This window comes from Gymnoscopelus microlampas, assembly GCF_963454915.1.
Source record: "Gymnoscopelus microlampas genome assembly, chromosome: 1".
Lineage (NCBI taxonomy): Eukaryota > Metazoa > Chordata > Actinopteri > Myctophiformes > Myctophidae > Gymnoscopelus > Gymnoscopelus microlampas.
In genome coordinates this window covers 16,005,191-16,029,563 of record NC_139962.1, presented here as the reverse complement: position 1 = coordinate 16,029,563, position 24,373 = coordinate 16,005,191, and the positions used below count along the sequence as shown (strand labels likewise).

Sequence of the window (24,373 nt, the reverse complement as noted above, 5' to 3'; positions counted from 1 at the left end):
TTTCGTCATTTTTCGTCACCAGCATTTTTCGTCATTTTTCGTCACCAGCATTTTTTCGTCACCAGCATTTTTCGTCACCAGCATTTTTTCGTCACCAGCATTTTTCGTCATTTTTCGTCACCAGCATTTTTCGTCATTTTTCGTCACCAGCATTTTTTCGTCACCAGCATTTTTCGGCATTTTTTCGTCACCAGCATTTTTCGTCATTTTTCGTCACCAGCATTTTTCGTCATTTTTCGTCACCAGCATTTTTTTGTCACCAGCATTTTGGTCTTGGGACTCAAGGCCCAAAAGAGAAATTTGATGTCTCCGTGGGAGTAATTGGTTCGACTCAAGACTCTTTTGGGTCTTGAGTCTTGGGACTCAAGACTCGAAATGGGAGTCGCTTATTTGGGGAGTTGCATAATAATCCAAGGAATCCAAGGGGAAAATATGTTTTATTGTATTACCTATGGTTAAAGAGCTATACTACATCATTTCTGTGCGGATAGGGTTAAGGTAAGGGTCAGGCATAGTGTTTGTGAGGTTAGGGTTAGGCATAGTGGAATGGGGTTACACCACCTTAAAAATTCAGTTAGTTGACTTGATTGACATTGTTCCCCCAAATTAAATTATTATATTCAGAGCTTTGGGGATCCATTTCTTGCAATGACTATTAAATAGTTCTAAATGTAAGATCATGCCCACCTAGTTGATGAAGGTGTTTTATTGATAATTTCAAAATCTTTAAGCAAGTTGAATTATTTAGTTCTTCGGTTACATCAATTAACATTTTTTTTTTTTTTAAAGATTTTTTTTGGGGCTTTTTATACCTTTATTTAGAGAGGGACAGGGAAAGTAGGCTGACAGGAAATGGGGATAGAGATAGGGGGTGACATGCAGCAAAGGTCGTCGGGAACGGGAGTCGAACCCACGACACGCTGTCAGGCTGGCATTGCCGCCTAGGGTGCCTGGACCGTCACGCTACGGCCCAGGCCTCAATTAACATTTTTGCCCTCATTCCTCCAAATATTCTATCAATATTGAATAAAACCACACATTTTAGACTAGGTTGTCAAAAAGAATGAAGTATGCAAATCTGTCCCTTCTAAATGTACAGTAACTAAACCATATTTACCCTCCCTCTTTTTGTAAAAAGAAAAACGGAAAAGAAAGCATTTCGCCCCCTCCCCAGTTATAAATAAAATACGACAGGACTAAAGTTACTGTATCTGCAAACATTTTAATTGTGGATGACATCTGAAAAGTTATCAGAATTGTCAAGGCACTTCAGCATAATCAGATTTGATACTGTAATCGTATCAGGAAAAGAGATAAAATAAAATAAAAAGATCAGTGCATCATAGTCATCTTAATTGGTAACCATCCATCTGTTAGAAATGTCCCAAGTAGTCCCAAGTACTGTGTTGCAGGTTCAAAACCAGAAAAGTTTGTTGGAGATTTAAAGATAAACAGAAAATGGTAAATAGAAGGAAACCCATATTTTTCCATGGCAATGCAATACGTGTTTACCAAAGTGCTTTATGAAGGGCAGAAGGAATCCAGTATTAAAGATTCATCTGTTATTATGGCATCATACTATATGAGGAGAAATTACATAAGAATTGCGCCTTAAGACATTTCCAACTCAAGAATTCACAAACACAAATAACCGTACAATAAAACAGCGTAAACATGTAGATCGTAATGTATACTACTACACTATAATACCTTTTAATATCAACTGCTCAGGTTAGTAACCATAGACAAACCTAATGGTTTGTGGAGCGTTTATGGGAAGTCTCGCTCAAAGCATAATTGTCAAATCATTAAAGTCCAAGATGATGATGTCAGTAAAGAGTAGAGTCAGCAAATACATCAAAATATATTGTCTCTGTCCAATGGAAACCTCATATGTCCAAAACTGTTACTTTTCAGGAGTCCAAAAAAAAAAAAAAAAAAAAATAGACCCTTTTGTGTGACGCTATAGTGTGAAGTAGGGCATTAAATTACGAAAAAAACACTAAAAGTTAGAATATGGAGATAAGAGGTTTCTGCCCGACAACAACTATATTCAGTGATGGTTGAGCTGTAGCGGTTAAAAGAGATTTCCCTATCTATCTCTGCTTGAAGCACACACTTGTTTTCTTAACCCATTAAAGCCAGGAACGCATCAGTGTGTCATTTTAGATTTCTTGGGGCTATTCAAAAATCTACAAGCTCGTAGCGCGGCCGCGCTACGAGCTGTAGATCTACGCTGTAGATCTGCTATTTTTGAAAAATCGTGAAAATTGGTTGGATCTTTGAATATATACATTGTTTAAAGGAGCTACACCATGAATTTAAAAAATAATAATAATATTTGATATCATATTGTTTATGTCCCTCAAACGTTTTTCAAAAGGTTTGAGCCTAAATCAAGCCTCAGATATACTCATTCCAACTAACTTCTCTCTGGCTTATAAAGCACTTTCACCTGCAATACCACATTGTCCTGTTTGGCACGGGGCGCTATTGAGCCAGTTTGTATGCATGTTATGTCCTGGTTCTGTGTGGAAAAAGTAAAAAAAAAAAAAAAGAAAAAATGGAAAAAAAAATATATATATATATATATTTTATTTTTTGGATTTTTTTTTGTTGGTTAGAACTGAAAAACGGGAGGAATTGTTCCCAGACGTGACGTAGGGTGGGGGAACAAATCTGACGGACTGTTTTCAGACCAATTTACATAAAAACCACAGATAGCCTATGAAAGCCTGCATGCTCGAAGTCGGGTATTTGTTGGAACAGAAGAGAGGTGGGGGAGACCAAAAACACACAAAAATGAAGAAAAAGTTAAAATTCATGGTGTAGACCCTTTAAAGCTTTGCTTCTGGGGGGGGGTTCCTGGAACTAAATATTTTGAGATGGGGGTCCGCGGTCAAATACAGTACATTTGGGGGGAGGGATCCTTGACATGAAAAAGTTTGAGGACCACTGACATAGAAACATACGTTTTTCAGAAAACTGTTTAGAAGACATTTGTAGAATCCCAGAAGCAAAAAAATAAATACATATATGTATTCAAAGATTTGCACAAATGTTCATGATTTTTCATAAAAGTGCAGATATACAAGCTCATTGCGTGGCACTCAGTGCTGTGCTATGAGCTTGTATATCTGCAATTTTTTTAATAGCCAGATAAATCTAAAAATGACACAGATGCTTTACCGGTCTTAATGGGTTAAACCCGTTGTGTGACTATACTGTAAGCCACTAAAGCCTCTCTACACAAAGTTCTGATCAATTCAATAATCTACATCAGCGGTTCCCAACATTCTCTGGAGCAGCGGCCACTTGAAAATCTCGAAAGCTTTCGCGGCCCACCCATCTGACCACTTAACACGGCAGCCGAATGTGCTTATGTTTATTAATGATCAATCAATGTGTTGGATCAATGTAACCAACATAGTATACGTTAATAGTGCATATTTATAGGTATCATAATGAAAAAAAAAATCGCACTTTTAAAGAAACAATTCCATTACTTTTTTTTTAACATTACTTAATATTATTTTTGTCATTAAAATCTCAAGGTGCGTTCGGACCTGAATAGTTTTTCAAGCTGCGCGATTACATACAAAGTAACCCAGAGAGGGTACGTAATAGAACCAAATTGATCAGGCTCCATTCCCAGATCCGGTGCGATCCCAGAGTTAAAATAACACGGTAAGTTAAGTCCACGTGTACATTTTCTATCTGTTGTATGCCTGCAAACAAAACCAGCCCACAAATTGGTATTCGAGGCAACAAACTGCGCTTTCAACTGACATCCGAGCGGGGAGGACCAGGACCTGCTCTGCGCTCTGTATCATGCCCGGTCAGTACAGTTGCCGGCCGGGCCGGGATGGAGGGGGTTGGTGTGTGTTTTTGACAAAAAAAAACACGCGGACGCATCACAAAAATGCGACTGAAGCAACATTTTTTTACCAACGCTGACCAGCACGACCAAAGTGAAGAGATTCAAGCGACTAGGAAAAAAATGTATCTTCAGGTCTGAACGCACCTTTAGTGTTTGGCCAGATGTTTGACGGGCCCACTTACAGTATCCTCACGGCCCACCAGTGTACGGGTTGGGAATCGCTGATTTACATAGTGCAGCATTTCTGTGTTCTAGATGTGCGTTACATTTTGATACTATAGGGACAACAACCTAAATCAGACATGAACTGATGTTAGGGGGAACCGTGTGTGTGTGTTATCAGCTGTCCCATTCTCCAGAGGGTGTCTCTTCTTCGTCCTCTCTGTCCTCGTCCGAGTCGGCCGCCACCTTCTTCATCCTCTGCATGGCGGCCTTGATGCTGCGCTCCAGCTCGTTATCTGCACTGTCCTGGACTTCTGGACGCCCGGCCGGCACCTGCAGCACCACCACAATATACCGTTTATTTTTGCCACGCTCAATCTCCCACTCACTGCAGTCCTAGCTACAGCATTATCCTGCAGATATGTTATCACAGGCACGGCTCCTGAACCGGTACTCAATTTCTTCAAGCTCTGAATCCACTACTTTGAGGTCACGCAATCTTATTTAGGGTTAAACGCCCTCTCAGATCCTTACCCCCGACCTTAAAGGGCAAGACTACTTTGGTAGAGGTCTGGGTTGTGTAGTTACCTTGCCATGATGTAACTCCAAAGGTGGACAAGAAATGAAAATAATTGCTCCAGTGATTAGATATTGATCACTCAAAATATGCTCCTCATTGACTAACATGGTACGCTGAAACAGCTCTCAAAGTAACTCTTTTAGCACGTAAACGAATGCAAACAAAGTTGACAATATAAAACATCACCAAATCCAGTACTAGTTTTTTTTAAATAAAAATGTTAACTTCCTTCCTTCCTTTCTGATTTTGCCATTTTTATTAGGAATAAAACCCAGACTGGATCCGGCTCTTCAAATAGTAAAATCAACAGGAAGTTAACATTTTTATAAAAAACACACAACCAAAACCTCTATCAAAGTGGTCTTGCCCTTTAAAGCACACCAAACCATTCCTAAGCTTAACCATCTCTAACCTAATGGCTTAAAGGACAACTTTGTTTTTTTACAACCAATGTTTATGTTTTAGATTGTAATTAAAGTAAATAAAAGATGAGTGTTAAAAAAATTAAATTTACTGCTTTCTATAGTTTTAGCAATTTTCACAATCTTTTTTACAGTGTTTTCACAGTGGGCGGGGGCATTCTGTCCGGTGGCTAAATATGTATTTTTTTTAACACATTAACCCGGCGTTTTCTTTATTATTATTTACAGTAGCTCTTCTAGCCCCCAATAACTCGCATCTGGCCATCTCAGACAGCCGGACCTTTTTTATTGTGTAAAAAAGGCATATTTAGCCACCGGACAGAATGCCCCGCCCACTGTAAAAAATATCGCAAAAAATGCTAAAACTATAGAAAGCAGTAAATGAAAAAAAAATTACACTCATCATTTATTTACTTTAATTACAAGCTCAAATATAAACCTTGGTTGTAAAAAACCAAAGTTGTCCTTTAACACATGAATTCTACCGTTCTACCTTAGATTAGGTTGGCTCTGGTCGGTCGGGCTGTTTGCACACTGCATCGTGTGTACGATGCTGCCAGTTCATGTGCCACTACCTTTAATGGATTTCATGGTACAATGTGAAATATTTCCACATTAAATAAGCAAAACGAACATTCACAAAAACGAGTGAAATTATAGGTGAGAGGGTCTGTCAATAGATTCAGTTCGCAACCCTTCACTATTTGGATTACCAAAAAGTCAACTCAAACTATTCAACACCCCAGATGAACCATATTTAGTAAACATGTTGTCCCTCGTATTCACTTCACTCCCTAGTGCTGCATGTCTCACCTTCTTCAGCGTGACCCCCTGTCGAATGGCAGACATCAGATGGTTCCTTACGTCCCCTCCAGAGCGCGCTGTCCCGGGGGCTGGGACCTTACGAAGATGGATCTGCCCACGCTGTAAAGAGGCCAACACTTCATCCATAGTTCCTAGTTAATATGGAGAGAGAGACACTGATCATTATTCAATTCCATGAACAGACCACCATACACCATACACTACTGAACATGCCTCTATAATATTGTATAACGTTTTCCATGCTTATCTTTACTTTCACAATATTTTGGAGAACGTGCTGTAATATTCAATATTGTCATTGGCATGCACCTACAACTGCTTTGACTACAACAAATCAAACCTTTACAGAGCCCTGTCCAACGCACGTTGTTCCAAAACGTCATACTCGGCGCTCAGTGTTCCAGAAATAACCTTCTCTCAAATAACCTTCATTTTTTGAAAGGGTTCAGATAAATGAGCCCGCACGACTCTGTTCCCTGGGCTAAACGTGAACGTCAACAGGGCCTCCCTCGGGCTGGTGATGATAAAAGACGTGGTGTGGATTTAGGACAGAGCGACAGACAACCCCCCCCCCCTCCACACACACACACACACACACACACACACACACACACACACACACACACACACACACACACACACACACACACACACACACACACACACACACACACACACACACACACACACACACACACAAAGCAAAGCAAGCTTACAGTGGTGAAAAGTAACTAAGTACATGTGCTAAAGTACTGTACTTAAGAATACATTTGAGGAATTTTAACTTTACTGGATTGTTCAACATTTTCAGTACTTTTACTTTTACTCCACTACATCTCAGAGTCAAATATTGTACTTTTTACGCCACTACAATTACTTGAAAACTTTAGTTACTAGTTACTTTGTAGATTTTTATCATTATTACAAACCATGCATTAACCACTTTATCGCTATATACTTTGGCTATTTGAAAATAGTCGATCTACAAGCTCACAACAACGCGTCGCTGTGAGCTTGTAGATCAACTATTTTCAAAAGATTTTTATACATTTTGAACACTTGTGAAATAGGACATTCGGCATAATGAATACTTTTACTTTTGGTACTTTAAGCGCATTTTGATGCTAATACTTTTGTACTTTTACTCAAGTAAAATTTGAATACCAGACGTTTACTTGTAACAGAGTATTTCTGCATTGCAGCATTGATACTTTTAAGTAAAACATTGGAGTACTTTTTTCCACCACTGCGAGAAGCTTACTCTGCTCTGGCACAAAGTCACACAGCGTTCCCAGGGGTCAGGACTAATAGTTTCACATATCCTAGCTTGAAGTCACACTCACTGGAACGGCCACAAGAGATGGCCGGGACATGATGGGTTTTACTCTGCGGGGAGTTTGAGCCCAGACTGCACTGCGTTACTGCCATTTCGCACCGGGGTTAGGAAAACCAGGAAAACCAGGAAAACCAGGGAAATGAGTAAAATTATAGGTGAGAGGGTCTATTAACTCATTGAGTGCCAATGACGTCTTTTGACGGCCGTTTTCAGTGTTCCATTAGTGCCAATGACGTCTTTTGACGTCGCCTAAAAAAAATGTTTTTCCCAATTTTATTTTTTTTTATCTCAAAGGAACTAGGAGAAAACCATTTTCAAAAAGTTAATGCTGCATTGCTCCATGCCTCCATCCACTTCAATGTTAAAAAATAAACGGAGAAAAAAAACACATTTTTCCTATATAGCCTAATCATGGCACAGGGATCAACAAGCTTGAAATAAGCCTGGCAGTGAATGCGTTAACCCATTAAGACCTGAGGCCGATTCTTACTAATGTCTTCTAAATCCAGTTTTTAAAAACAGTTTTCTGAAAAACATATGTTTCTATATCAGTGGTGCTCAAACTTTTTCATGACAAGGACCCCCAAAATGATATGTATTTGCCCGCCGACCCCCATCTCAAAATATTTTGTTCCAGGGACCCCCCAGAAGATTTGAGTTAAAAATGTTCACTTTAAAAGAATATAAATCAATTAATTTGCACACATTTTCTTAATTTTTCAAAAATAGCCAAAGTGTAAAATAATGCTTTTTAGCTCAAACTCAATGACATATAGAGACCTGTAGAAAGCTTTGAGACCAAGAACGTCACACCTTTCCAATCCCGGGGCCATCACTGCCGCGTTTGCAGAACGGCAATACAAATTAGGGCTGCACGATATAACTAATTGCAGATCGATAAGCTCACAACGCCTGGCATCACGATGCGTTGTGTGAGCTTGTAGATTGGCTATTTTCACTATTTGTGCAGTATAGTGGTTAATCAGACTTGTCGATAATAAAAAAAAAAAAAAATTTATTTGTTGATATAAGAATGAAGGATTATCAAAAACAAAAACCTTGCCTCTCGATTATTCAGTTATAAGTCGGTTACATGGTTCTAAATTTGTCAATGTTTCGATATAGTTTCGGTTAATTCATTTACTGCCAAGACGACTTATGACAACTTTTTTTTTTCTTTGAATTTTTTATTTTTATTTTTTTATTTATTTCATTTGTGTTGTGTTTTTTTTCTCACAGAACTAGGAGATCACGTGATCCCAAGATGTACTGCTCCATTCACTTCCTGGTTAAAGTATTTGGGAAATATTCTGTATCTCGGCTGTTTTAATATGTATTTTTGGCGAGACATGCTATTTTCAACAAAGTATAACAAGCTAACAGGAGGTCGTGATGACATGTATCTTTTTTCTACGCGGAAGAACAGTGAAACCCTCAGTGATTAGCAACGATCAGGGGATCGATCATACTGGAGATAAATATTCTATGACTACTTGAAAAGGTAAGAAAAATCGAAAAATCTCTGGCACTGGGCAAACACAGCCAGAAATAAGTCTGGCACTGAATGAGTCAATTGGCCAGCCCTGACACAAAGGGCTGAGCGGAGTCATTTGCTCACCTATGTTTTGCTTGAGGGTGCTCCTGGCCGGGAACGGGGCAGCCTCTTTCTCACTGAGCTCCTTGGGCGCGTCCTCCTGAGAGGGAGGAGCGGGGAGACGTGGAGGTGGCGGGGGCAGGATGGGTGGTGGGAGCGGGGGTGGGGGAGGAGGAGGAGGTGGAGGGGGAGGAGGTGGTTGTGTTGGTGGCGGCGGCGGTGCGTAGATTTGGACGGGGATGTCTCTGGGTTTGGAGGACTGTTGTTGTTTCTTGGGGGCCTTCCTGCTGGACCCTCCAGACGAAGGGGAGGGGCCCAGGGACACGATGGACAGAGGCTGGGAAGGCTCGGCGGAGGACGTCCTGCAACGAGGGGTCTTCTTTATGTAGTGGCCTGGTCGCTTCTGGAGAAACAAGGAGAGAGAGAGAGAGGGGGGGGGGGGGGGGGGAGGGCGTTGTTATAGGTTTAGAAACCAAGCAGTGAAAACATCACGACACACACACACACACACACACACACACACACACACACACACACACACACACACACACACACACACACACACACACACACACACACACACACACACACACACACACACACACACACACACACACACAATGATGCTGATAAATGATGAACTGGGAGGCTGGAAGAGAAGGAGGATGTTACAGAGATGGGAAGGAAGAGAGAGAGAGAGAGACTGACCTCTCTGAAGGACCGTAACCTGTTCAGGGTCTTCTCTCGCTCCTGGTCCACCCACTCCTTCCTCCTCTGGTCCTCCTCTTTCCTCTTCTCTCGTTTCTGCGGACGGGAGGGGCAGACAGAGGATGAGAACCAACGACACACAGGCCATCTCACCACTTAAACCCCTCTAATGCTCAGTGAAACCGATTGATTGATTGAATACTTTATTAGCAGTTTGCAAAAAAAAAAAAGCACAGGAAAGTACAGTTCAAAACAAGGTCTGGTAAGAGGATTTAAAACCCCCAAAAAACCAATGACTTGTTTCCATTGGGGTCCTTTGTACTCAATTCATCGAAACATTTAGGGTGCGTTCGGAAATAGCGCACCGGAGCGCACTCGCCTATTAGTTTGCATTGGCCAGTGCGCTCAGTGCTGTATTTCCGAACGCACCCTTAATGACAGACAAATTGCAGCCACCTGTCTGTAAGTGCTCTTTTAGAGCTGTTTTGAAGGAGAGTAGAGATTTACACTCCTTTAAAATTTTGGTAGGGTGAATAAACTGTACTCGGTCTGCTCTGATTTCCTTCTACACCAAATCTCTTTGGCAGAAATAGCAGATGTACCAGCTCATAACGCGTCGCAGCACGTTGTTGTGAGCTTGTACATCAGTTATTTCGTGGCAAATGTTCCCTCCAGAATCAGGGGTGTTGGTGTTCAAGTGGTTAACAGCATTTTCATCTAAAGATCTCTCTGGCTCTCTCTCTCGTGGGTGTTTTCCCCTGTTGCCATAGCGACTCACCAGGTGGACGTGGTGGTGCTGGCTGAAGGAGGTGCAGCTCTGCTGTTCTGCTCTGCTCTTCTGCTCCTGGGCGTCCACACACTGATCCTACACACACACACACACACACACACACACACACACACACACACACACACACACACACACACACACACACACACACACACACACACACACACACACACACACACACACACACACACACACACACACACACACACACACACACACACACACACACGTCAAAATATGGATATAAGAGGCTTCTGCCCGATAGCAACGATAGTCTTCGTTACATTATTGAGTTTATTGAGCTTGACTTTATTAGGATCCCCATTAGCTGGTGCATAACAACAGCTAATCTTCCTACAGTAGGGTCCACACATAACAAAAAACATGACATTAAGAAGCACTTCGCCCATTTAGTACCTTATCTTCATATAATTGGTCCTCACTAACAATGCTCATTATAACATGGCAGCATTTCTGTCTATTTGCTCTGTGTCTCTGGGGGCTGGGGACAGTTCAGAAATAGGTTTGGTAATTTCAAACAAGATTTCTTATTAAATGCAAGAACAATGACTTCTATTTCCGCATGCTAATTTTCCAGGAGGAGAAAGGCTGTAGTTTCTATCAGCTTGGAATCTTCATCCATGATGTCGTTGGCAGGCAGGTTTCTGAACTGTCCACAGCTCACCGAAGACACGCAGAGTCACTGCATAGAAATTGTGCCATCTTATAACAACCATTAGTGAGGACAACTATAATGCATGAAGGTAAGGTTGAAAATGGGTGAAGTGGTCCTTTCAATCCGGGAAAGCATCCGTGTCATTTTAGTTACTATATATCGATATCGTCACTGTCGGGCAGAAACCTTGTATATCCAAGTTTCAATTTTTTATGTTTTTGGACATACAAGGTTTCCAACGATATAATAACAACATGATGAAAAATAAATAAATAATCCAAAATAGAAAACTTAGGTTAAGATTTAGAAGGTGTGAAACAGCATTTCAGGGGATTTAAAACCGTGGTGAGGGAAACCGAGAGGAGGAGTGGAGGCAAGCCTTCAGGAAGGATTCAAACAGGCCAGCAAAGGCAATGTAAGGACTCTTACATTCTAGCCCAGGATGTTTGCAGGTGTACCTTCTTGTTGCGGAGGTATGCTCTCCGAGCGCAGATGTTGCCTCTCTTGGTCTCCAGTGTCTGCAGGCGTCTTTTCAGCTGACGGAGACCAGAGGAGTCTGACTGCTGTATGCCTGCATAAGCCAGGCTCTGCAGCTCCTCAGGATCCTCGCACACATCATAATACACCACCTCCTCGCGCAGTTCTGAAAACACACAGGGCAGGTGGGTGGCCACCGGTGTGTAAGAGCAGGATTATGCGTTTCCATATTGCAATCGGTTCAATCTAGTACAGAGAGCACTGACAATGAACATGAGACACTTTCTCCTGTAAACAGTGGTGGAACGAAGCCTCAGAAGGGAGCTGGGAAAGAACACTCAATTCATGGCAGTGAGTCTGAATAGCTCCCAAGGCCAACCGTAGCCTCCTACACTGTAAAGTCCTTAACTTAACCCATTAAGACCTGAGGCAGATTCTACAAATGTCTAAATCCTTCTAATCCTTCTATAAAAAAAAACAGTTTTCTGAAAAACTGTCAAGGATCCCCAAAAGGTATTTCGTCGCCGTATTTCGTCGCTGACCCTCGTCTCAAAATATGTTTGCTTTAAACTGTTTTATACATTTTCACGATTTTTTCAAAAATAGCAGATCTACAAGCTCATAGCGCGGCACTCGGTGCCGTGCTATGAGCTTGTATATCTGCTATTTTTGAATAGCCAAAGTATAACATAATTTGAATATATATATACATATATATATAAAAGTGGTTGATATCAAAAATCTAAAATGACACCGATGCTTTCCAGGTTTTAATGTGTTAATTAAATGAACACTCAGGATTTTACTGTGTCAATGCTGCTATCACCTTCTTTCCCCCGAGCTCTGCACTAATAGAAAGGGAAATACACTAAAATTAGGGAGCACTTACATGAAACAATAATAATAAAATATTTCCCAAAGTGATTATGCTTGACGGCATTATTTTAAAGGTGGCATTCTAGCAGAGATATTGATCTGAGCAGGGATATGCCTTCCTTGTGTTCTCTGGAACATTTGTACACACACAGTCTGTGAGATAACATCCCTTTTATTAGTATCGCTCACCGGACTTGCTTTCTCCGCTTACCCCCGTTGTGTGCTTTGAATGTTCCGGTATTATGACTCCTGAGGAAAGTAGTGTGTCACGTCCACCACGCTGTGTTAGAACTTAGAGAGACCTTTGAATGACGGAACGCCTGAGTTAATAGTAGAGACTGTAAAGGTCATGTAGTAGAACTGCTGTTTGATTACAACAGACGGTTGCGGTTGGTGTTACAAATCCCTCTATGGCCTCAGTACGTGAAACACAACACTATTCTATCCCGTTAACCGTCACCACTGAATTACAGGTCAATCAGATCAATATTTTTATTTTGGGGTGGGGGAAAACTTTTCTTCCCATTCCAAAATGTTTTTAAAATAGCACAAATAGCAGTGGTAGTGTTGTGTGACAATGTTGTATGACGACAAGGTACACTTTTTTTTTTTTTACTTGCTTCTCGATCATTCAAATCTTGGAATAGTAGGAGTAGTAGGAGTTGAGGCATTACATTTAGCAGATCTACAAGCTCACATTGTGAGCTTGTAGATCGGCTATTTTTGCAATTTCTGCATCTTTCCTACAATATTTGACAATTTGGCCAATGTTTGACCAGTTTTTATGGTATAGTTTGTTGATTACTTTTGATGCAGTAATGGTCTTATTTATTTTCTTTCTTTCTTTTTTTTAGGTATTAAAAAGGTATTAAAAGTCCTTGAATAGGCCTGGACAGCTGGTGTACCGGTCCAGGCACCTAGGATCAATGTAGCCTGACAGCGCGTCACGGGTTCGAGTCCCAAGCCCGACGCCCTTTGCTGCATGTCACTCCCCATCTCTCTCCCTATTTCCTGTCAGCCTACTGTCCTATCAATAAGGCATAAAAGCCCAAAAATAAATCTTTAAAAAAAGAGGAGAGAGGCCTTAAATTGTGATTTCACTGTAACCCACAGGTTGAGAACCACTGTGATAGAAGACTACACGCAGCGTACCTTTAATCTGTCTTCGTAGGGTGTCTATCTGAGCCACCAGCAGCTGCTCCTCGTTCTTCAGGATCTCAAACTTGGTGTCGTAGAGCTCCAGCTGGGCCTCATAGAACTGCAGCTCCAGCTGGTCCACCGTCTCCGGCTGCTGGCCCTCGCCACACGCAGACCGTGCTGGCTCGTTGGCAGACAGAGCACCCATCTATGCCACGAGAAAAGGGTGCTAAATCAGTGCTGGACAGTAACCAAGTACATTTACTTGAGTATTTAGACCGGGATGTCATCTTTAGATGTCTTTGGCTATTAAAAAAATAGCAGATATACAAGCTCATAGCCTGGCACCGAGTGCCAGGCTATGAGCTTGTATATCTGCAAAAAATGTTTTAAATTGTGGAAAATGTGTGCAAATTTGAGTAACAAATGTTCGCTTTAAAAATATATATTTAAAGATTTGCAAACATTTTCAAGATTTTTTAAGAATAGTAGATCTACAAGCTCATAGCGCAGCACTTGGTGCCACGCTATGAGCTTGTACAGTATATCTGCTATTTACACATTTCTTTCCATAAATCAGTGCTATTGAACATCCTTTACGTCTGTGTGTTGGTAAAAAAATATATTGAACCAATGAAAAGTATTAGAAAGTGCTTCTGACAAAAGCAGCTATGTAACTCCATTGGATCCTCAAACTTCTACTAAACCAGCTAACTCCACCAAAGGGGGGTGGAGTTAGCTGGTTTTGCTGACTCCAGGCTCCACCCCCTTTTGACCTCCAACCTCATTGAGGTCCATTCAGCAGTTCTTATCAATGATGAACAAAACTAGCCTGGTAAACCCTCCCTCCGGAAATCTCATTTCCATTTGATTCCAGGAGTGAGTCTGGCCTGATTGCCCATTGTGGGAGTTTCTAGCGGAATTACCAACTGACCGAGCCAATCAGCGTCCTCGCTCATTGTTTTGTGATTGACAGAGGGGTTAGGCCAATCAGGTGGAACCAGAGTGGTTCACACGTCATTAATCAATACACCTTTCATACAAGCTGCTCATTAACATCAAAGACAAACCAATTACTCCTGATGATAATCACTGCAGCCTAAAGTGGCTTAATTGGACATCAAAGGGCCACTTGGACATCAATGCTACATTACTCCCACCCATCTCCAGCCCACAGCCAAATTGCCCATATAGGTCTGCAGGCCAGACTCACTCCTGAAATAAAATACAATTGAGATTTCTGGAGGGAGGGTTTACCAGGCTAGAACAAAACCTCCTAACGAAAATTTTACATTTTGGAGTTAGCTGGTTTCTGCCCGACAGCAGAGATATAATATCTATACTTTACTTGAGTATTTGTATTTTTGGGGTACTTATGTATTTTACTCCACAACCTTTCAAAGACAAATATTGTACTTTTGACTCCACTATATTTATAGGAGGGGTAAACGTACCAAATGAATGAGCCACTTCAGCCCTATTTAAACTATAGAGAACATAGCTGAGCAACAAGCTCACAACGCGTTACGATGCGACATACTCCAGTACAAATTTGACGGAGCAACTTTCACTTTGTAGTCGAGTAATATTTGACTATAAACTTTTGACTCAAATACTGGGCTTAGTACTTAGTTTGGTTAAATAACATTTTCAGATTATGGTGTGTCCCTGCTTGTCCATTAAAAAATGCACAACCATCTGCTACCCATAATACACGCTCTCTGCATGACACCTGCAGACACACATGCACATGTTGTTATGCTGGCATGATGACAGGGTTATTGCACACTTTTATTCACACGTTCTCACCTCTGTCAACCAGCATCCAAACAAATCCTATTCACCAATGGAGATGTTTGTTTGGTTTGTACCTTTGTTTCTTCTCTATTCTCTGTTTGCTTGGTTGCTCTATGGATTTGATTTGATTTAACTATCCTGTAAAATCTGAACTCAACTATGTCAACTATGTTGGCTAATTTTGATCAGTAATCTTGTTATGGATAATCAGGTATTTCAATCATGTTGTAGATTTTTATTTTTATACTGCAATCATATTATTTGTAAATTCTATATATTTATATGTTCTTGTTTACATGTTCTATTCATATTTGTATTGTGTTATAGATAGGTAGAGGCCTCGTATAAGCCCTTTGGGCTTCTTGCCTCCTCCTGGCACTTTTCTTTTTATATTCTGAGTACTATTTTTGTTTTTGTATTGTTTTTACATTGTGCTAAATAAATCAAATCAAAGATGTACAAGCCCTATTGGGACCCTATTGTTCAATTTTTTCATACTACACATACTCTTCACTATACAATTAATTTAAAACGTATAAAAATATAAAAGCTAAAAGTATGTGATAACACATTGATACTAGCCAGCCAGCCAGCCAGATAGATAGATAGACAGACAGACAGACAAACCTACTGTACAGTACACAGCTGGCACCTTTGTACACCGTCACACATTCTCACATAAACAAACACAAACAAAAGGGGCTGTGGTGTGGCAGCCTATCTGGGGGGGGGCTTCTACAGGTTTCTAGTCAGGCTTTTTATAAATAGATCAAAGCACTGTGGCAGCCAGATTCATATCGGTTCTGGAACACCAAAAGAGAAGAGAGCGGTACAGGAGAGCACGATGGCACCGTGCCCGTTCTGATAATTCTCTCTGCTGTAGACATGCAGACAGACCAGAGGAGCGTGTACACAAGTACAAACAGCACAGTGATTTGGCACAGCACTCTGGTGAGATGCCTGAGAGAATACATGCACATTTGGAATGAGGTTATACAGATGGAGATATACCGCATCGAACACAGTCAGTTTGCACTCTTCAGACATTCTCCACACATTTTCCACAGACTGTACAAGGACTTTCCAGAATATCCGCCCCCCGCCCCCCCCCCCCCAGTGTTGCCAGATTATGTGAGAGAAACAAGCAACCAGGTCTAGGAAAACCAGCCGAAAAGAAGCGGCTATGGGCCACATGAGTACTTTAACATGTACATCAGCTATTTGAAAATAGCCGATCTACAAGCTCACAACGCGTCGCGATGCGACGCGTTGTGAGCTTGTAGATCGGCTATTCTCAAATAGATTCTTGCGGGGAAATTATAATAAGCAGATCTGGCAACCCTGCCCCCCCCCCCCCCCCCATATGGCCATATACTGATAACATCTGGGATCTCCATATACAGTATGGCCATAAAAGGGACAAGGACAGACAGATATACAGTACTCCGACAGTTCTCAGACAGACAGGCACATACAGTAGATCTCCATATGGGCACAAAAGGTACACAGACAGACAGACCGTTCCAGACGGGTAGAACGGGTATCGGTTCCCAACTTGCATCATTCTCGACTAGGCCGGTGCCCGACAGGCACAGGTCTAGTGTAGGTTAATCCAGTGGTTCTGAACCGGGGACCCCCCACCCTGACAAGCACTTGGAATTGTAGGAGTTGAGGCATTACATTTAGTTTGACTCGGTTCCAGATCTACAAGCTCACAACGCCTCGTGTTGAAAGGCGTTGTGACCTTGTAGATCGGCTACTTTCAAAATGTTTGCCTCTTTCTTATATTATTTGACAATTTGGCCAATGTTTGACCAGTTTTTATAGTATAGTTTGTTGATTACTTTTGATGCAGTAATGTTATTTTTTTTCCTCTCTTTTTTTTACGTTTAAAAAGGTCTTAAAACACTGTCATCTGGACCCCCCCAAAAATCATGTGGGGAATATTAATAATAATAATATTGGTAATATTGTTGATCAGAAGATATTAACCCATTAAAACCGGGAAAGCATCTGTGTAATTTTAGATTTTAGCGTTGGCTATTAAAAAATAGCAGATCTACAAGCTCACAGCGCATCACTTTGTGCCGTGCTGAGAGCTTGTACATCTGCTATTCTTGAACATTTTGAACAAAAATCTTGAAAGTGTTTAAAATGTGTTGAATAATTGTATGGGTGTCCGTGGCCAAATACAATTTGGGGGTCCTTGGCACTAAAAAGTTTGAGAACGACTGGTTTAGAAGGCATTTGTAGAATCGGCCTCAGGTCTTAACCCATTAAGACTGGGAACGCATCTGTGTCATTTTAGATTTCTTTGGCTATTCAAAAATGGCAGATATACATGTAAAAGCTCATAGCGCTCATTTTGGGGGGTCCTTGACATGAAAAGGTTTGAGAACCACTGATAGAGAAACATACAGTACGTTTTTTTTAAACTGTAGGATTTCAAAGACATGTAGAATCGCCAGAAAATATTTGAGTTACAAATGTTTGCTTTAAAAAAGATTTGCACAAATGTTCACATTCAAAATGATGGAGTTCTGTACACTGTCTGTCCATGTATTTATTTAATGCATGTACGCATGTTTATTTAATGCACGTACGCATGTTTATTTAATGCATGTACGCATGTTTATTTAATGCATGTATGTTGATTATCTAGCTTATCTCACTTATTTAGCTATTTGTGAGTTTATGTTTGTCTGACTTTAATTCATTTTATTATTTATTTTATTTTGTATGTCTACATGTGTGTATGTGTATTCTTTTTTCTTTTCCTTTTTCTGTCTTGGTTTTCCCTGTATATGGCCTCTTATGTGCACTGGTGATCTCACACGTTTCTGTTTACCTTGAAAAAAAAAAAACAATGTATCCAAAAAATGGGTTAAGTGAGGCACACACCTTCTCCCTGATGCTGTCTTTGTTGCGGCTGAGGCACATCTCCATGGCTCTCATGTGCTGCAGGGTTTCTTTGGCCAACATGAAGCGCAGTTTCTCCAGCCTGGGAGCGGCAGACGCCCAGGCAGCCGGTCCGAAGCGACTCTTATCCACCTCCATCTGCTTCACCATACCTGGACACATGTAAATGATGGGTCTGATAAAACTTTGGTTCTCAAAGTGGGGTCCGGCGACCCCCAGGGGTCCTTGGGGGGGTTCCAGGGGGTACCCAGCAGAATGTGTTAATATAGCATCACAATAGTTTTAACCACTTTAACCTTTTATACTTTGGGTATCCAAAAATAGCAGATCTACAAGCTCATATGAGCTTGTAGATCTGCTATTTTTGAAAATGTGTGCAAATCTTTGACTATAATAATGTTTTAAATCGAACATTTGTAACTCAAATCTTTGCTTCTGAGGGGTCCCTAGAACAACATATTTTGACATGGGGGTCCGCGGCCAAATTCATATCATTTTGGGGGTCCTTGACATGAAAAAGTTTGAGACGCACTGTGCTAAAACACTACAAATACATACTGTGTATGTATATCGTGGCTGTCGGGCAAAAACCTCCTATATCCATATTCTGTTTTTATATTATGTTATATTATTCTTCCGTAAATTAACACACTACTTGATCATACTACAGCGTCACACGAAAAGCATCAAAAGTAGCAGATCTACGAGCTTGAAACACGTGTTTAGAGATTGTCGATCTGCTACTTTTGCTACTTTTGAATTTGAATCCTGAAAAGTAACAGTTTTGGTTTTGGTTTCCACCCGACAGTGACGATATACAAAATACATGACTTGTAACAGAGTGATAATAATAGAATAATAGGATTACGGCCAAGTATTCATCATGCACACATCTGTGCTGTACACATAAATGCAGACATACCCATGATTGCACACACACACACACACACACACACACACACACACACACACACACTTTTGGGGTATATATCATTGATCATTGTCTCCGCCAGGAGACTATGATTTCGTTTCCGTCCTTCCGTGTGTCCACCAAGCTAACATTGGTCAAGCTTCACGTGACAATATGTTGAAAGGGTGTGCTTTGATTGGCTAGCGAGACGCATGATGAAATAGAGCTCTATAAATAGGTGTGTCTCTTCAAAACATCATTTATATGTTTTGAAATGACACATCTATCCATCAGCCAAGCTAACATTGGTCAAGTGACACGTGACAATATGTAATATAAATAGGTAAGACAGGATTAATCAGGAACAGTACTGGCAGAGACCTGTGCTCCGAGGAGCACATTTTCTAGTTTTACATGCTTCTATTTTTGTCTCCGCCAGGAGACTATGTTTTCGTTCTCGTCCTTCCGTGTGTCCACCAAGCTAACATTGGTCAAGCTTGAAAGGGTGTGCTTTGATTGGCTAGCGAGACGCATGATGAAATAGAGACCTATAAATAGGTAAGTCACTTCAAAAGATCATATATATCTTTTGAAGTGAGGTAAGACAGGATTAATCAGGAACAATACTGGCGGAGACCTGTGCTCCGAGGAGCACATTTTCTAGTTTTATTTTGTTTTTGTTTCATATCTCCCGCTCTTACTCTACCTCTCTTCTAACATAAACCAAAACATAATGAAACCTGAAACCTGTGATGTGACAATAATGATGATTCTGATGCACACACGAAAAAGAGGAAAGGAAGGGAAGTTCGCACACCGTAGCTCCCAGTAGAAAACGTATTAAGTTAGTAGTGTTTTCAACTGGGATCTACTGGGGGCTACAGTGTGCGAACTTCCCTTCCTTTCCCTCCAATGTACGTATTGTTGTTCAGCACCTGAAAAGTTTTTGTTGGGATGTGCGTGCTTCCCTCTGGACACACTAAAAGACTCACAGAGGGCTGTCTATACCTGCCAGAGCCTTTGAAGTGGATACAAAGTAGCTGACGGTGATGTCCTGAATAGAGGAGACAGCATCCTCTGCTCTCCTGCTCCACTCTTCCACTTCCTTCTCCAGCTCTGCAATTCTTTTAGGACCCAGCTCCTCAAAATCCAAACATTTCTGCAAAGGGAGCAACAGTAAGGCAAACAGCTGACAACTTTGCGGTACTTTTACTTTACTGGAGTATTTTGAATTTTCAGTACTTTTACTCCACTACATCTCAGAGGCAAATATTGTACTTTTACCCCACTACAATTATTTAAAAACCTTAGTTACTAGTTACTTTGTAGATATAAATCATTACATTAAAAAACATACATTAACCACTTTAGCCCTATTTTATACCTAGGCTATTTGAAAATAGCCGATCTACAAGCCCGCGACGCGTTGTGGGCTTGTAAATCTGCTATTTTCAAACATTTTAGTACTTTTACTTTTGGTACTTTAAGTACATTTTGATACCAATACTTTTACTCAAGTAAATTTTGAATTCTGGACTTTCACTTGTAACAGAGTATTTCTACATTGCAGTGATACTGCAATTGATACAATTGATTACTTTTACCAAAGTAAAAAAACATTTGAGTACTTTTCCACCACTGCCTGAAAACCACTTCACTGACTCAAGGTCACAACTCGCCCCGCAGCAGCTCAAGGTACAGTAATGGTTAATGATGCTGCCTGCCGCCGAGCAGATAAATATTCAGTCATCTTAATCACGCTGATGTTTACATAGCTAGCTAAAGGGATTAAAGACCTTTTTCCCCCCAGTCTGACCTTTTACTACCTGGTGTTTTGATATACACACACTCGAACAGCTTGTCACAAGCAGACCTGCTGAGACAGGTCTGTATTCTAGAAGTGTGCATTGGCACTGCCCTCACGATTCAATTCAATTACGATTCACCAGGTAACGATTCGATTCACACTTTTCTATATTACTGCACAAAATGGCAACTTTTTCATCATTCAATACAAGCAGTCAGATATACTGATGCTCTGTGCAATATTAAAAAAACATTTAAAAAAAAACAATCTAGTTTGAGGGAATCTGGCGTAAACTAATAGACCTCACTGAGGCAAATGATGTGGAAGATTGAAAGTCTATCCTGGACGGTGTCTGCAACCTGGCTGCATTTAGGCCTTGAAGTTAGGATTTAAGAAGAGAGAGAGAGAGGGGGGGTCATTTTTTATTATTTTCATTATTATTATTTAGTATTACTATTTATTCATTTACTTTTCAACAATTAATCATGTTGTGAGGTGTGCTTAATTTTAATTTTAATTTTATTTCTCATTTGTGTACATGTCTGTGTTTACTTTTGTACTTTGTGCTGTGAGGAGGGGGGTGGTGGGGGAAAACAAAAAAATGATATGATGAAAGGATGTCCTTTTTCGGGGAAAAAAACTAAAGAAAGAATGATGTGATGAAATGATATGATATGATGAAATGATGTTTTTCCCCTGTCTAACATGCTGAAAATGCCAAATAAACACAAAGGTTAAAATAAATATATATATATAATCGTCCAAGTCCACATCGCAATTAATCTATGAATCGATTCTTTTTGACACCACTACTGTCTGTATTAGGGGGATAAAGTGTATTATGTACCAGGATCTCCATCTTGTAGAGGCAGGCCAGCTCTCTCATATCTCTGAATGGCTGAAGCAGATAATGGAAGAAGGTTGTAGCCGTTGTTACCAGGTCCTGATAAGCCTGGTCCTCCTCCTGGTAGATGCTGAGCAGCAGAACCATTCTGTCAGCACCGCCGTGGCTCTGTATCAGCTGTCACAACACACACACACACACACACACACACACACACACACACACACACACACACACACACACACACACACACACACACACACACACACACACACACACACACACGCTTGGCTATTCAGAAAGGCATGTGTTGGGAAAGGTGTCCTGTTCTTGACACTAAAGACATCAACACTGTTGTTTAGAGAAGCATCAATAAACTATCTATAGCTACAATAATAACATTCTGTCTAACATAGTAAAGTCCTTGGTGCTCAGAGTTAAATAGGCATATCCGTTTCCTGTTCCAGTTCAATTTCCCATAGCTAGGGCTGTCACGATGATGAAGGTTTACATGACGATTAATTGTCACACAAATAATTGCGATTAACGATTTAATTGCGGTTTTGTTGTTGAACATTGGAACATTATGAATAAAAACTACATGTCTTTTAGGCTTTGAGGTTGCACATGGCAGATATGACAAAATATACAAAGAAATAAATGACAATAACTTTATATTTTAAAAAACATCTACAAACGAGCTTGTAGATCTGCCATTTCCGCTATTTTTTTAAATGTATGAAAATATATGAAAACTTTTCAACAAAGAAACGATGACAAAATAATTGTGATTATCTCAAATAATTGCGATTAATCTAATCATTAGACGATTATGTAATAATTGTGACAGGCCTAACCATAGCTTTGTTTGATTGGCTCTGCAGCAGCTTTGAACCAAAAGCACATATGACACCTTCCAGTTCAAATCTAAATGATCCGGAATAGTAATCTGGTATGCCACCTCCTGGAAACCCAGGACTACAGTTATGCACAGAGTGTATAAACACTCAGGGTTTTACTATATAGCGCCCTTCTTATAATCACATCCACTGTAAGCCGACCAGTGCAAAAACTTCAACAGAATAGTCGTGAACAACTGGAGTCCCTGAAAAACACTACAGCTACTAAATACGACAGTCATTTCTTTGTATATTAAGTAATCTGTCATATCTGCCCAGTGCAACTTTTGTTTACGAAGCCTAAAAGCCAAATAGAAATTATTGTTTTATTTGTATGTTCCAGTGTACTGTTCAATGCCAATTAAAAAGTTAATCGCAATTATTTGTATGACAATGAATCGTCTTGAATAAGGTTGGGATCCGGAACCGGAGGGACAGGGGGAACCGGATCCAAAATTGAGTAACCGGAATCGGTTCCATCACATTTGGAACCGTTTCCGGAACCCGGTTTTAATCACACTGTCAGAGCTGGTATGTGGACTTCACGTCTGCTGCTATATAATTATTACAATACTGGTGATTCTCAAACTTTTTAATTTCAAGGAACACTATAACTCTGTACAAATGGAACCAAATGGACCCGTAAGGGTCCATAGGAACGCCCTAAATAAATCGTTAAGGGAATCAGACTGTTGAGAGGGAATAGTTAAGGAACTGGAATCGTTAAGATTCGAACCCTTGTCTTGACAGCCCTAGTCATGGATAGGAATGCTGCTCATAGGTATGGATGCTGAGATTGGGTAAGGAGGGAGGGGTGCTGCTGGACTTGCTGGGCAGGTCTCCTCCTGGGTAGGGAATAGGGAATAGGGATGCAGTGATGCTGGTGGGCTTGGTAGTGATGCTGGGCTCATGGGCTCATGGGTATAGGTACTAGGGATGTGGGGCTACCTGTGTGTGTAGTGTAGGCTACTCGCCTCACCTTCCGCAGGCTCTCCTTGGCCCTGGCCACTTCATCCTGCATGGTCTTCTTCCTAAACTCCTGCAGGTTCTCAAAATACTCCTCGATGTCGGGCTCGTCCTGCGTGAACAGGAGATCGAGCACGATCTTGCGTCCGCAGACGTCGATCGCCGTGCTGAAGTATTTCTCCAGCTGTCGACACGGCGTGTCAAAATCCCTCTCGTCCTCCTCAGAACCATCAGCTGACTTCCGACTGGTTGGAAATATCAGGTCCCAGATGTTGCCCTGCGTAAAGGCGGACAGATCGGGGAAATACGGCCCCAAGACGTCCGCGATGGAGGCCAGCTGGTGGTGGACGTTGTCCAGGTCCGTGACAGAGAACAGTCCGGCCCAGCTGCTGTCACTACTGGTGTCCCCCCCGTCCTGCTCCCTGCGCTTCATTCTCTGTAACGTCCTGTTGTGACAGGTGACAGCGAACTGACACTCGATCACATTCCACTGAACGATGAAGCCCAGCTTGAACGTCTCGTTCTCCACGAATATGTCCGTCTTGATGGCGACCCAGCCGTCCAGGCTGTCCAGACGCTCGAAGTCCGCGTTGTTGTTCATCATGTGTGTGTGTTAAAATCATAATATGTCCACACACACTTCAGTGTTCTGTGTTGTTTACACCGTCCGCCATTTGCAATGACGTAGGAGGACTGTGTTTAGGTTCAACTTTGACCTTTGAGTCACGTGGGTCGGTCGGGGATTTCCACATTTGCTGATAGTAGCAA

General features: G+C 41.1%; 1 protein-coding gene across 1 annotated transcript; it reads right to left on the bottom strand.

Moving 5' to 3' along the window:
- Positions 1-1,202: 1,202 nt before the first annotated feature.
- whamm (WASP homolog associated with actin, golgi membranes and microtubules) lies at positions 1,203-24,284 on the bottom strand. Its single transcript, XM_084062034.1, has 11 exons — positions 23,619-24,284; positions 21,744-21,917; positions 20,098-20,248; positions 18,162-18,331; positions 13,479-13,671; positions 11,432-11,616; positions 10,286-10,372; positions 9,508-9,603; positions 8,824-9,202; positions 5,858-6,000; positions 1,203-4,375 (listed from the first exon to the last, which is right to left on the bottom strand). Exons 1-11 carry the CDS (start codon positions 24,207-24,209, stop codon positions 4,220-4,222), a joined length of 2,325 nt encoding a protein of 774 aa, XP_083918160.1. The 5' UTR covers positions 24,210-24,284; the 3' UTR covers positions 1,203-4,219.
- Positions 24,285-24,373: the final 89 nt, after the last annotated feature.

What these genes read in the sequence shown, in the direction of transcription:
- whamm (XM_084062034.1), bottom strand. Translation starts at nt 24,209, where the DNA reads ATGATGAACAACAACGCGGACTTCGAGCGTCTGGACAGCCTGGACGGC. An exon ending in CCTACGAAGACAGATTAAAG is followed by an intron (nt 11,617 to 13,478) that starts GTACGCTGCGTG and finishes GTGTGTTTTCAG; the next exon opens with AACTGCGCGAGGAGGTGGTG. An exon ending in GGTTACGGTCCTTCAGAGAG is followed by an intron (nt 9,203 to 9,507) that starts GTCAGTCTCTCT and finishes TTGTTTCTCCAG; the next exon opens with AAGCGACCAGGCCACTACAT.